The sequence below is a fragment of the Pseudonaja textilis genome, chromosome 17, assembly GCF_049901715.1.
Source record: "Pseudonaja textilis isolate UNSWEBS1 chromosome 17, rPseTex1.2, whole genome shotgun sequence".
NCBI classification, from domain to species: Eukaryota; Metazoa; Chordata; class Lepidosauria; order Squamata; family Elapidae; genus Pseudonaja; species Pseudonaja textilis.
Window position 1 is genome coordinate 8,947,665 of NC_142006.1, and position 13,381 is coordinate 8,961,045.

At 47.5% G+C, this 13,381-nt stretch overlaps 1 protein-coding gene across 1 annotated transcript in view; it reads right to left on the reverse strand.

The window, feature by feature from the left end:
- Positions 1–6,018: 6,018 nt before the first annotated feature.
- The window catches only part of CFAP77 (cilia and flagella associated protein 77), a 37,385-nt gene continuing 30,022 nt past the window's right edge, over positions 6,019–13,381 (reverse strand). The window contains exons 4-6 of the mRNA XM_026712610.2: positions 12,786–12,891; positions 11,277–11,378; positions 6,019–6,337 (exon numbers count right to left, since the gene is read on the reverse strand). Of these exons, the coding sequence (XP_026568395.1) occupies positions 6,212–6,337; positions 11,277–11,378; positions 12,786–12,891 (334 nt within the window). The 3' untranslated portion in view covers positions 6,019–6,211. The remainder of the gene's footprint in view (positions 6,338–11,276; positions 11,379–12,785; positions 12,892–13,381) is intronic.

The following is a 13,381-nucleotide window of genomic DNA, read 5'->3' on the forward strand; positions in this document are numbered from 1 at the left end:
GCCGGCTTTCAGGAGGGCATTGACCCGCCGAGGTTACGGAGGGAGCGAGGACGGGGACGGGGAAGAGGGAAAGAGCCCGAGGAGGCGCAACCGCTTGCACCGCGTGGAGCGCACGAGTCCTGGCCCGCATTTAACATCCAAGATCTCCACTTGCGGGGCGGTGGGGGCGCGCGGAACGGGGGAGCCGGATCAGCGTCCAAATTGGCTGCAGAGGGAAGAGAAGAAGGGAAGGAAAAATGTCAAAAGGCAAAGGGAAAAAAAAGGAAAGATCCGAGCTGAGTTGGTACTAAAACGTTAATCGGAGTGCTTTGTAAAAAGAATCAACCCATTGAGTTCAACAAGGTTGACTGGCGGTTAAGCACGCATAAATCCCAGCCGTAACTTATACAGCTGTTGACTTACTCCAAAGTCAAGGCTGAGGAAGCAACTTCAAGCGGGTGAGACTTCTGTTCGTTTCTGCTTACGGGGAGGGGGAGGTTAGGTCGCATTGAGCTCAAGGGAGCAGGCTCTCCCATAAACCGCTACAAGGTTTCCTCGGGAATCGTCCCGCCATCGCAACCGCTGATCCCCGCCCCCCCAGCACCCCTCAGCCGCCCAGATCTCTAACTCAAAGACGGAAGACCAAATCCGACCCGATCTGTCCAAAAGATCCCAGCCATAGGGATGAAAGCAAACTTTTGCAACAGCCCAGAGGGAAAAAAAGGCCAACCTCAGGAAATGAAAAGATGGAGAGAGAGAGAGAGAGAAGATCTGATGGGGTGCGCGGGTGGGGAGACACTCTGGAAAGGGGGTTCAGCACTACGGACAGCACCCCCACCCAAATGAACCCAACAGCCCCGGACATGGAAGCTCAGAACCCCGTTAATAACGGAAGGCCAGGGAGAATGACCGTCACCTTTGAAACCGCTCAAAGGAGCGGACGAGGGGGATCTCCGCTTCGTCTCCTCCCATGATCCTGCGGGATCCTATCGCTCGGGGGAGGGAAGATTTCGGAGCGAAACGGCCTTTGGCGGGCCGCTTCAGCACCAAGGACAGCTCCGGAGGCGGCCCCCCTCGTTGTCCCGCTCTCTCCTCCTCCGCGGAAGCCCCTCCAACTCGCCCAGACTTTCCTTTGCAATTTCTTTTCTTTTTTCTTCTTCTTCTCCTCCACCTCCTCTATCTTTTCCCCTGGTGTTCTTTTTTTTTTTTGGTCCCCTTTTCATTTTAACCCAGCCCACGTGCCCCGCAGGCCCCCTCCGGATTGGCCGGCTGTCTTTTAGGGTGACGTCACGCATGCCACCCTGGACTGAGAAAACTTGATCGCTCCTCCGTTTGATTAAAACAGACATTGAATTAATTACAGCGCAGATCCAACTGTTAACAGGCAATTGCCGCTCTGTTTGCTATCATTACATCGCTGATGAAGTTTTAAATGGGGTTATTAGCAATATGGGGTGGGAGGCGAGGGGAGGAAAGGAAGGAGAAGGGGAGAAAGTGCTTTGGGGGTTTGCCTGAAAACGGGGGGCCTTTTTAAGCCCACCCGTGTTTTATTCTCAAAAAGTGGGATTATTTGCTCTCTCAGCCTTGCCAGATTGTTCCAAAGCCTTACAAAAAGCAACCTGGGGATAAATTTCTTTACAATTTTTATTTTTATTTTTTTTAAAAAAAGGAAAATACGAAGGGGAGAAAAGTGCTGGGAAGACCAGCGAAGATTAAAAACGCGAGACAGTAAACTCTGAAATCGTTCGGGCAAAGGGTATTTCATTTCTCTCCTTCTCTTCCACAGCCTTGCCTTGCCTTTATCTTATTTAACAGAAATCCTGATTTCTTTGGGGTTTTAAAGCTCTTCCCTTCCTTCTCTTAGGAAAAGCCTCTTTGCTGACTTGCAAGTCAGTTCAACAAAATTTAATGTGAAATTCAGGTTTCACTCCAGGACGTTTTACACCACAACAATTAAATGACACGTCAACTCGTAGCCCAGAATAAAAACCCTTCTATGGCATCTACTGGGCAATGCCCCTCCTCTCGCTTGGCAATATTTCAAAAGGAATCTTTGAAAGCAAATAAACCGGGAACTTGACCCCAAGTTTGAACGTCTGAAGGCAACCCAGATCAACAAGCCAGAAATTCAATTTCTCAACCCGAATTTTGGGCGTAGGGATTGGTTGGTTGCAATCATGCCTTTTCCATCTGAAGGGCTCAAACCGGTGAAAAATGTAAAGCCCCTTCATTAATGAAGGCGTCTCCAGTCTGAGACTCCCCCAAAAAAGGTGGATTTTCACTCTAGGGTTTTCAAAGACCTGAAGCCAGTATGGGGATGGAAGGTTTTACTCAGGAGTAAAGAATGAAAGGAAAGAAGGGGGAAAATCTGCTTTATGTTATATCTCGGAAGGTTCAAGGGTGGGAAGATTAGATAGATAGATAGATAGATAGATAGATAGATAGATAGATAGATAGATAGATAGATAGATAGATAGATAGATAGATAGATAGATAGATAGATAGATAGATAGATAGATAGATAGATAGATAGATAGATAGATAGATAGATAATGTATTGGTACAATGTATGGATGGATAGATAGATAGATAGATAGATAGATAGATAGATAGATAGATAGATAGATAGATAGATAGATAGATAGATAGATAGATAGATAATTTTTAGGACCCTCCGAAGTGTCTCCTAAACCCAAAACAAAGCCCCCCCCCGTCCCCTGCCCTGAAGGATTTCAATTCAATTCCCAGCTCTGCAAGAATAATACAACAATTTGCTGTCATTGTTATTGCAAAATAATAATAATAATAATGCACAGAGACATTTGAATTAAGTGGCCGTGACAAGACAAGACACCTACTAAAAATTAATAAGACTTAGGGGAGGGGGTCTTTCACCCCCTTCACTTTTTTAGGGGGTAGGGTCTTTTATTTTCCTTAACACCACCCCCACCCCCAGTTGGGTCTGTTGCTCCGCCGTTTTGTTCGAAATGGTCTTCTTTGGGAGGACAGGGCTTTGTCCCCGAAAGCCCCAAGAGGACTTTGCCATTTCCCCGGAATTTTTGTCACTGAAGCAGGAAAAGTCTGTGTGTGATTGAAGGCCCCTCTCCCCCCTTTCTGGGGAAGGTGGAGGTAAGGCTGGGAAGGAAGGGAGAGAGGAAAGGAGGGAGGGAGGATTGAGAGGAAAATGCAGAAGACTGAAAGAAAGGGAAAGATTCCCGTGAACGAGAAAAAGAATGGAAGGAGGAAGGAAAAGAAGGGAGGGAGGATGAAGAGAGATAAAATGCGGAAGATTGAAAGAGAAAGAGAGAAAATGAGGAAAAAAATGAGAGGAAGGCAGGAAGGAAGGTGATGAAATAAATAAATTCTATATTAACCTGCTTTGGACGGCTGTGATCATTACTGTCTTGTTTTTCTTCCTCCCTTCCATTCTTATTTCCCCTCCTTCCCTCTTTCTTTCTTTCTTTCTTTCTTTCTTTCTTTCTTTCTTTCTTTCTATCTTTCTTTCTTCTTTCTTTCCTTTCCCACTCCCTTTCTCGTTTCCTTTCTTCTACATTCTTCCAATCCTTTTTTCTTCTCTTTCATTCTGCCCTTCCTCTTTTCCTGCCTTTTCCTATCCCTCCCTTTCCCTCCTCTCTTTCCCTCTCTTTCCGTTTGCGAACAGTCTTCCTCCCCCCCCCTCTTGTTCTCTCCCTCCTTCCCCGCTGTCTCCGCCCTTCCCTCCTGCCCTTCCCTCCTTCACCTTCTTCCTTCCTTTTGACTCAGCAGCTTGTAAGCGGGGCCCAGGAAGGTGCTTTCCCTGTGGGAGTTTGCCCAGCTCCCATCTGAAGTCAAGGCCGGTTGCAAGCTGTCAGGAGAACAACTAGGGGGTGGAGGGGGGTGGAGAGTTGTGGGGAGGGTGGAGGGAGGAAGGGAGAGAGAGAGAGAGAGAGAGAGAGAGAGAGAGGCGGGACCAAAGCCAGACCCCCAACTAAAGTTTCTGATCTAACCTGGTTCTCTTCTTACGCACTTTCGCTCAACAAAACAGCCTCAAAAGAAAAGGCACAGGCTGGAGAAGCTGACTTCTTGGCGAGCTGCTTTAATTTTGGGTTGTGCGCCTTATGCCAACTGTAGAACATGGGTAGGTTATGTGGGTTTGTGCAAATGCCGCTCGTGTGAAGTTTAGTGGAATTGGAATTGGTGAGATCTCTCTCTCTCTCTCTCTCTCTCTCTCTCTTTCCTTCCTTCTTTCTCCAAAAAATAACCCAATAACCCGTCCCTCCCTCACATTCCCATTTCCTTCCTTCCTTCCTTCCTTCCTTCCTTCCTTCCTTCCTTCCTTCCTTCCTTCCTTCCTTCCTTCCTTCTTTCTTTCTTTCTTTCTTTCTCCCCAAAATAACCCAAAGGTTACGCCATGCACTGGACACCTGAATAGGATTGGAGCTCACATTCCAATTCCATTATTCTGACATTCTGGTCTCAATATTTCAACATTTCTAGATTGAGGTTCCAAACCATAGGAAAGGGTTATACGCCAATAGTGTCGACAAGGACTGTCAAGTAGTCTTCAGGCTTTCAGGCAACTTCTTGCACCATTTGGGAAGGGAGAACTTGTACGCTACGAGTACACAACCCAACTAGCCATTCAGGCTTGCACCATCCCCTCTCTTTCTGATCCTCCTTTTCAAGAAAGATGAAGAAGAAGCTACTCAAATCCCTGGATTCGTTTCTTCCAGTTTCAGAGATCACCTTCGTTTATTTTGATATGTCCAACCGTTGGAGAATTTTACACCAGGGAGGAAAGAGAAGTCAGAAGCCATCCCCATGAAGGAAGGAACCCCGAGAGGAAAAGAGAAAGGCTGAGAGAGGAAGTTTGGTTAACTAGATTGCTTCTTCTCCCTTCCCAAGAAGATGGTGACGGGAAGGAATCGGTCCACCAAGTCTCTCACAAGGATCTCACAATTGCCAGTGGGTGTCACTCTAAGATAAGAAGCATCCATGCAAAAAGGAGAAGGGAGGGAACACATTTGGAAGAAGGAGAAGGAGAAGAAGAAGAGAAGAAGAGAAGAAGAAGAAGAAGGGGGAAGGAGGAGGAGGAAGGAGAAGGAGAAGAAGAAGGAGGAGGAGGAGGAGGAGGAGGAGGAAGAAGAAGAAGAAGAAGAAGAAGAAGAAGAAGAAGAAGAAGAAGAAGAAGAAGAAGAAGAAGAAGAAGAAGAAGTCGTCTACATGATATTTCAAAAAAGGCTCTCTGACAAAGCATGGAAGAATCCAATTGTTGGAAGTCCTCTGACCTTTACTTCCTGCATTCACACAACATCCAAGTGGCATTGGCACATCGTTAACAAGTTTGGCAAGTTGTGTTTTGATGTCTAAAAGTGTGTGAGGCAAACTCGAGTTTATAGTTCAGGGCCTTTACAAGCCTTTCCCTCCAGTTGGTTTGCTGACCTGGTTTAACGGGTCTTAAAAAGGGGGGTCGTTTGAAATTCCTCTAACGAAGAATTGATGGTCAAACTCAGGGGGTTCTCAACCTATGGTCTGCTGACCCCGGGGGAGTCCGTGATGTCATCCCAGGGGGTTCCACAAAGGCTTGAAAAAAAAAATGTTATGATTAAAATCTTAGCCAACTCCCTGCAGGAGAAGAGTCACACTGGTCTCAAAGAAATAGTGGAATAGAATCACGAAAGAAAGGATTGCAAGAGGAAGCACGCAAATGAAAGGAGAAGGACAAAAATTAAAATGTTTTCTAAATTATTTTAAATAATTACATTGAAGGGCGGAGTTGACCAGTGGCAAGTTGACTGTGGCAAGCTGGCTGTGGTGATTTGTCCCATTCCAGCCACAAAAGGTATTTCAAGGGGGTCTAAGATGAAGAAATGATTGAGGACCACTGGCCTAATCCATCTATCCATCGCTTAATTTTGGGATTGTCATCAAGAGGGGTGGGAACTGATTTGCGAGTTTCCAGTGTCCCAGAAGATGGCCTAGAATTCAGATTTCAGCCTTCCGAGGGTTAAAAAAATCAGATTAACTCATTCCAGAAACATTAAAGACCAAATAAACACATCGGGTTAAAAATAAGTTTAATCATCAGGAAACAAACCAACCTCCAGTCCTAAAATAGAAATCTGCAATTAAGTCTTCTGGGTTTATTTTGTTTATTTTTTTGTGGTTCAGCCTCCTCCTCCTCCTCCTCCTCCTCCTCCTCCTCCTCCTCCTCCTCCTCCTCCTCCTCCTCTTTCTCCCCTCTAGAGAGGTCTTAATAGGCTGTGGTATAAAGGCCTTGAGCCAGGGGCCCGATCCTCACAGGAACTTCTGAATGGAAGACCTCAAGCGCCTTCTTGTATGAAGCATGATCTGGGAAGGTTGAAAGGTGTGGGTCAACCTAGAGAAGATGAAAGTGGGGAGCGGGGAAGAAAGAGAGAGAGAGAGATCAAATGGCTTCTTGGATCCAGAAAGAGGACAGGTGTCACCTTCATTAGAGACATGAGTAACGACCAATAGATTTAGAAGTGTTTTGCGCTCATGGAATATGCCACTGGTATCATATAAACAACTCAAGTTGGCAAAGATATTCAATACTTCTTCTTCCTCCCATTTTCCCCACAACAACCTGTGAGGTGGGCTGGGCTGAGAGAGAGGGACTGGCCAAGATTGCCTAGCTGGCTTTCATGTCTACGGTGGGACTAGAACTCACCATCTCCTGGTGATTGGCCCAAAGTCACCCAACTTGACTTTCATGCCTAAGGCGAGACTAGAACTGATGGTCCATCAACAATGTTAAGAAGTCAGGGAGGATGGAGGTGGCTGTTGAAGAGAGAACAGTTTGTTCTACATCTCTTCATCCTTCTGCAGCCCCCTGGGCTCCCCTTCCATGCAGGAAAAAGCCCCCCCTGGGAGGACCTCCTTCCTGAGACTCTTCCTTGGGGATGAAGGGAAGAGTTGAAGGCCAAGGAGGCTGCAGATGTCTAGAGAGAGGATAGAGCAAAGAAAAGTAGGATGTTGACACATGTTTCTTGGTCCTGAGAAGATCTCAGGAGGAATCTCCTCCTAGAGGTCTTGTTCAGATGAGAGCTGTGGAGGGATATCTACCTTGGCAACAATCATCATCATCATCACATCTTCATCATCGTCACCAACATCCCAATCTATCCACTGCAGGATGAAGACCAGGTCTTCATGGAAGGTTATGGACCAAAAACCTACCATGTTGGCCTAATAGGATGTGTGTGCAGTGGTAGTAGATGGACCTTTTTGGACTTCTCAATCTTAGGGGCCAACTTGCCCAGTGGGCTTCCCTGGTTGACCCAAGGGTGCTTTTTTACAAGGCCATTGGACTTTGTTTCTCCTTGAAGACACGTTTCGTTTCTGATCCAAGAAGGTTCTTCAGAACTTCAGAACTGAAGCGGCTTCTTGGATGAGGAGAGAAACGTGTCTTTGAGGAGAAACAAAGCCCATAACGGCCTTTTGAGGGGAAAACAACAACACCTTGACTGACAATCTCCGCAGACGTCCTCCTTGCTTCATGGAGGATAAAGAATATGGATTCCGCCTTCAACTCTTGACCACTCTGGACTTCAGAGGGCTGGGAAGGATCAGAACGAGTTAAGAAGGCCTCCCTCCACCTCTCCTCTTTCAGTCCTGCTCTCTGCTCTTCCGATGCAACGTTCTCCGAGGACTTCCACCCTGTGGGAATGGTTGATTAAGTCTTCTCCGTCTGGTCCACCTCAAGCCCCTCATCCTGCTCTTCCCGAGGAGGCTTAATGAACCATTCAGACACCGAAAGGTAATTTCTTGATTGGCAGACCAAATCTCCAGCCGCAAAGATAATTGCGGACACGCAGGTATTAAGTCCTCAGATCTCATTAACGCAGATCAGTTGGCGTTTTCCGAATTGGACGTCTAAATCCATAATTAGGCTCCTGTTTAAGTAGGCTTGTTTTGTTTTGGGGGGGGACGAGGAGGAGGAGGAGGAGGAGGAGGGCGAAGTGGGGGCAGGATCTCCCCCGGCTCCTTGTGAACCAAGCAGCCCCCGTTTTGTTATACACGAACGCGGTTGGGGTGTGCTTGAGAGCCGGGCCTTGGCTGCTCCCTCCTGTGATCGAATCCTTTATCGCAAGGGTCCTTGATGCTGTCTGGGCTTGGTGGTTTTCTGGTGGACATTTCATTGCCCAGTTAGGTAATGTCATCGGTGCCAGGAGGGAGGGTGATTTACAGAGAGGAGGAGGAGGGAGGGAGAGGGAGGGGGAGGAAGACCATGGGGTCCTTGGTACCCTCTGGGCTTGGTGGTTTTCTTGCAGACATTTCATTACCCAACTCGGTAACATCATCAGTGCCAATGCTTGCCCTGTTAGAGTTACTTCCTTCCTTTCTTGTGCTTTGGAGAATAGCTTGACCCCCTCCTCCTCCTCTCTGGGGCAGCCCCTCAAATATTGGAAGATGCTCTCCTGTCTCCCCTGGTCCTTCTCTTCCCTAGACTAGCCAGGCCCAGTTCCTGCACCAGTCCATCATATGTTTCATCCTCCAGTCCCCTCATCCTCCTGGTTGCTCTTCTCTGCCCTCTTTCTAGAGCCTCAACCTCTTTTTTTACAGTGCGGTGAGCAAAATCAAATCTGGTTGGTCACAGGGAAAAAGCAAAATCCTCGACCAAGACAGGCCTTCTTTTGGTTGGATCTTGGCTTGTAGAATTCCCTGGCGGTTACGAATTCCCGGGAACACCCCGGGAAGACCCTTCAATCCCACCCAACTTTCCAAGGGCGTGATGTCACCAGCTTGAGCCTTTCTGTGAGTCTTCCCTAACTGCCCTGTCTCTTGGTCCGGCATTTTGCGCAGCCCGGAGGGACGTTTAAGACATCCACTAAGCAAAGATTTCAGGGCTGACTCGAGACTCGCAACTCCTTTCTCACAAACTCTCGGGCAACGGCGCCTGCACCGCCGGGCGTACAAGTTTCCGACGTTCCCCACCGAATTCTCCCACCTTTTACAGGCCCACCGTTTCCTCCCCTTTTCTGTCTTCTCAACCCATCACCCGTCTTTGGTCGTCAACGCTTGGCAGGGAAATAACGAGAGATGCTAAATCTTTTATAAGGTCAACACGCAAGCAGCTGTCAAACAAGAAAAGAACTTAGCCGAGAAGACAACCCCTCCTTGGTGAAGGGGGCGGTGGAAAAATACGGAAGAGGGGCCAAGGAAAGGAGAGGAAGGAAGGAAGAAAAAGGGGAAGGGGAGAGAGAAAAAAAAAGAAAGAAAGAAGAACAACTTTCCTTGCTCATTAAGCCCACAGGCCTGGGCCTGGCCTGGCCAGGAGACGCCAAGTTGTCTCCGTTTTGTGTCAGTAATTTGTAGTGTCAGAGGAAGAGGTGGGGGGGAGGAATTGGGATCAGGCAGTGCCGAAGGGGCAAGCGGATCTCGGGGGAGTCATTAACGCACCAGGAACGGCCTCGGTGCCTAATTGGAACCGCTGGGCATTATCAACGGACGATTCCCGCCTCCGTTCCCTGACAGCTTTCAGGCCCTAAAATGATAGTCCACTTGTCAATGTAAAAGACCATTAAAAACAAACCGTTTTGATTTAATTGGCGGGAGGGCTGCCGGAGGGAGGGGGCACCCAGGTGAGATGCGCCTCCTGAGCTCTCCCCGCTTTTAATTTTTCCATTCTTCCCCTGATGATGGTTTCCTTACCCCCCCCCCGTCACCCCCGCGCACCGTTCTCTCTATTTGCACCCGCTTCTCCCCCCGCCTGGCCTTTCCTTCCATTTTTTGGGGGTTTTTCTTTTTCCTTTTCATAAACTGCCTGTGAGTGAAACGATTGTGTCTATCCTATCGGGCTGTTTCTGATAGGATTGTCAACCAAGAAGCTGACAAGACGGATGAGAAAGGCGCTCGGAGAGCCAAACAAGACACGGGAGTTTTGTGCCGGGGGGGAAAGGGGGAAAAGGGGAGAAGGGGCGAGCTTGGAACACCCTAGTTGGCTTCCCTCAATCCAGAAGCTCAGGAGTAAACAAGTGAGCCTGGCTGCGTGTGGCTTTGCAAATCCATAGGGGAAAAAAAACAAGGACTTGGGAAGACAAGATAGCAGCCTTCCAGTATATCCGGGGCTGCCCCAAAGAAGAGGGAGTCAAGCTATTCTCCTCCAAAGCCCCTGAAGGCAGGACAAGAAGCAACGGATGGAAACTAACCAAGGAGAGGAGCAACCTAGAACGAAGGAGAGATTTCTTGACCTAGAACGGTTCATCAGTGGAACCCCTTGCCTCCAGAAGTTGTGAATGCTCCAACACTGGGAGTTTTTAACACTGGCTGGACAGCCATTGGTCTGGAATGGTGTAGAGGGTTTCCTGCCTAAGCAGGGGGTTGGACTAGAAGACCTCCAAGGTCCCTTCCAACTCTGTTATTCTCTTAAAGATTCCTTTAAAAAGAAAGAGAGAAAGAAAGAGAGGAACCCAGAGGGAGCCATTAAGGAGTAATCTACTGTATCACATTTTGAAAGGTAGTTCTGGGTTTCGCAATTTGATACCCTCTCGGGGAGGGTTGACAAACATGAGCTCACCATCACCTGACTTTTTTTTTCATTAAAGAAAAATAATAATAATAATAACAGAATCACGGAAGAGTTGGAAGGGACCTTGGAGGTCATCTACTCCAAACAGAAGACACACCTCTCCAGACAACCCAAACCAAGCACTTCTGAATGTAACATCCGAGAATATATTTTCTTCCCTCTGTTTTCTTAGAAGGAGCTTCAATAACTTTTTGAATTTTTGAATTCAGGGGGCTTTTTTTCACCCGGGCGGCTAGCGCAGCATTCAAACTGGTGACATTTTTATTGAAATGATCTGGCATTCACCTTCCCTTTAGACAAGCCACTGTCACAAGTTTGCTTGCTTCTTATTAAAATAATAATAATAATAATGACAATAACAATAATAATAATGCACCAAACCGAATTGCCACTGGCTTCCGTCCAGCGAAAATCAACAGGAGAACTCTGACTTGCTTAAAGGACCTCACGGTTCACTTAACGACTTTGGCAATTCGCTACACAACCAGGGCCACAGAGGCCCTAAAGTCAGGCACGGCTCGCTTAACAGCCGTCTTGCTTAGCATCGGAAGTTCTGTTCCGAGCGGTGGCCGTCAAGTCAAGGAGTACTTGGAGAGATCCGCTGGGTTTCAGCCATTTCAATTTGGATTTACTTTACTGAATTCACTTCAATCCGGATTTACTTCACTGAATTTGCTTCAATCCGGATTTACTTCAGGAAGGCAGCGGGGCTGCTATGGGGCCGGCCTCTGCCTGGCCATTCAGAATAAGCCCTTTTCACACCCACCTTTTGAAAATGCGGGATGCGCCAAAGGTCTTCCTTTTTCATGGGCGGCTGGAACTTCCTCAGCAGGCACGTCCGAGTCTCGTAGACTTTTCCCCGACGTTTCTGAAGTACAGGAGCCGGCCAGCCTTAGAAAGTCACCCAGGAGAACGCATCACACATATAAAGACACTGGCTGGCCGGGGAGACCGGCCTCAGCCGAAGGGAAACAGAAATCGAGGGGGCCCCTGCTTGCTAATAGGCCACAGGGATTGGCTCAGCCTGGCGAGGTAGGACAGGCAGGAAGCCCATACGCAGCCCTGGGTGCTCTCTGGACACGGCGGCTTTCTGGCAGACGTTTCATGACCCAGCTAGGTAACACCATCAGTGCTAGAAGGGAGTGTGGTTTGGAAGGGGGAGGAGGAGGAGGAGGAGGAGGAGGAGGAGATGATTGTGAGGTCCTTGGTGCTTCTGAACTTATTTGTTTTCTTGCAGGCGTTCATGACCCAACTAGGTAACACCATCAGTGCTAGAAGGGAGTGTGGTTTGGAAGGAGGAGCAGGAGGAGGAGGAGGAGGGGGAGGAGGAAGAGGAGGAGGAGGAGGAGGAGATGATTGTGAGGTCCTTGGTGCTTCTGAACTTATTAGTTTTCTTGCAGGCGTTTCATCACCCCACTAGGTAACACCATCAGTGCTAGAAGGGAGTGTGGTTTGGAAGGAGGAGGAGGAGGAGGAGGAGGAGGAGGAGGAGGAGGAGGAGGAGGAGGAGGAGGAGGAAGAGGGAGGAGGAGGAGATGATTGTGAGGTCCTTGGTGCTTCTGAACTTATTTGTTTTCTTGCAGGCGTTTCATCACCCAACTAGGTAACACCATCAGTGCTAGAAGGGAGTGTGATTTAGCTGGAAAGTTTTGGAGACTTAATCAGGAACAGAAAAGTCAGTTCCCATGTTGAATGTTTGGAAATCTTGTTCCAAGTCATGGGAGGCGCCTTATATTTGCTTGATGGTTCCTCACAAAGCTGAGATATACTCCTTGAAGAAGATATCTGATTATTTCTGTTTATGCTACATAATTAGCCTGCCACACATGCTGGGATCATCTAACACATATTGATAACCAGGTCATTTGAAGACCTAACTTTTCCTTTCAAAGGACATCAAACAAGTTGTAAGTAATAAAGGAACAAGAATAAAGGAAACCCACACCGTTAGCTCTAAAGGACGACTGACAAAAAAAATATAAATAAACCCCAAGAGTCGTTTGCTGATCTTCTTCAGAAAGCAGGTCCATCAAAGAAATTAGACCGTTTAGACCAGAGTTTCTGAGCCTTGGCAACTTTTAAGATGCATCGACTCCAACTCCCAGAGATCCTCAGGTGGGAGTTGAAGGCCATACATCTTAGGGCTCCTAAGGTTGAACAGAAGCTGTGATCCTGGGCGGTTGCCTTCCCTATATCAAGTTGAACCAGCTTATGGCTTCTAAGTGTGTCAACAAGAGAACGGTTGTTTTTTTAGACCTCCTAAAAGTCACCTGACCTTTTGTTTCTTCTCAGCTTTTTCGGCTTTGATGACTGCCCTCTGCTCATCCATCCAAATCTCTCCGTATTTGTGTTGCAACAGATCGAAGAAAGGCGTTGAGGGCCTGGAAAGGTTTTAGGAGGAAAGCGACAAGGATAAGAACATCAGTGACCTTACCGTAACCGCATATCACGCTAAGCCATGATACAGTGAGCTTGAGTTTGGAATCACCCAACGTCTGCATTCCCTACTTGCGTCTAAATCAGAAAATTGTCTTGGCCACATCCATGGACTTCAAATTATGGAACTTTGACCCCATCGGCCAAGTTGTTATTATTCCTTCTTTCTCCTCCTAGCTTTTTTTTTTAAGTTTTAATTTCATTTGACATACAATCATGTCTACTTTTATCTCAGATACTTAGTCACACCAAAAGGGACACCTGGTATGGACTGGTTCGTTCGTTCATTTACATATTTAGTTGAAGACTACAGGAACAAATTCCTCCTGATTTTTGACCACCACAAGGTGATGTTCCTCTCCTTCTACAACACTCTTAACCTACTGACTGTCTGGTTGCTGAGCGTCAGTGATTTCCATATGACCAAGAAAGTTG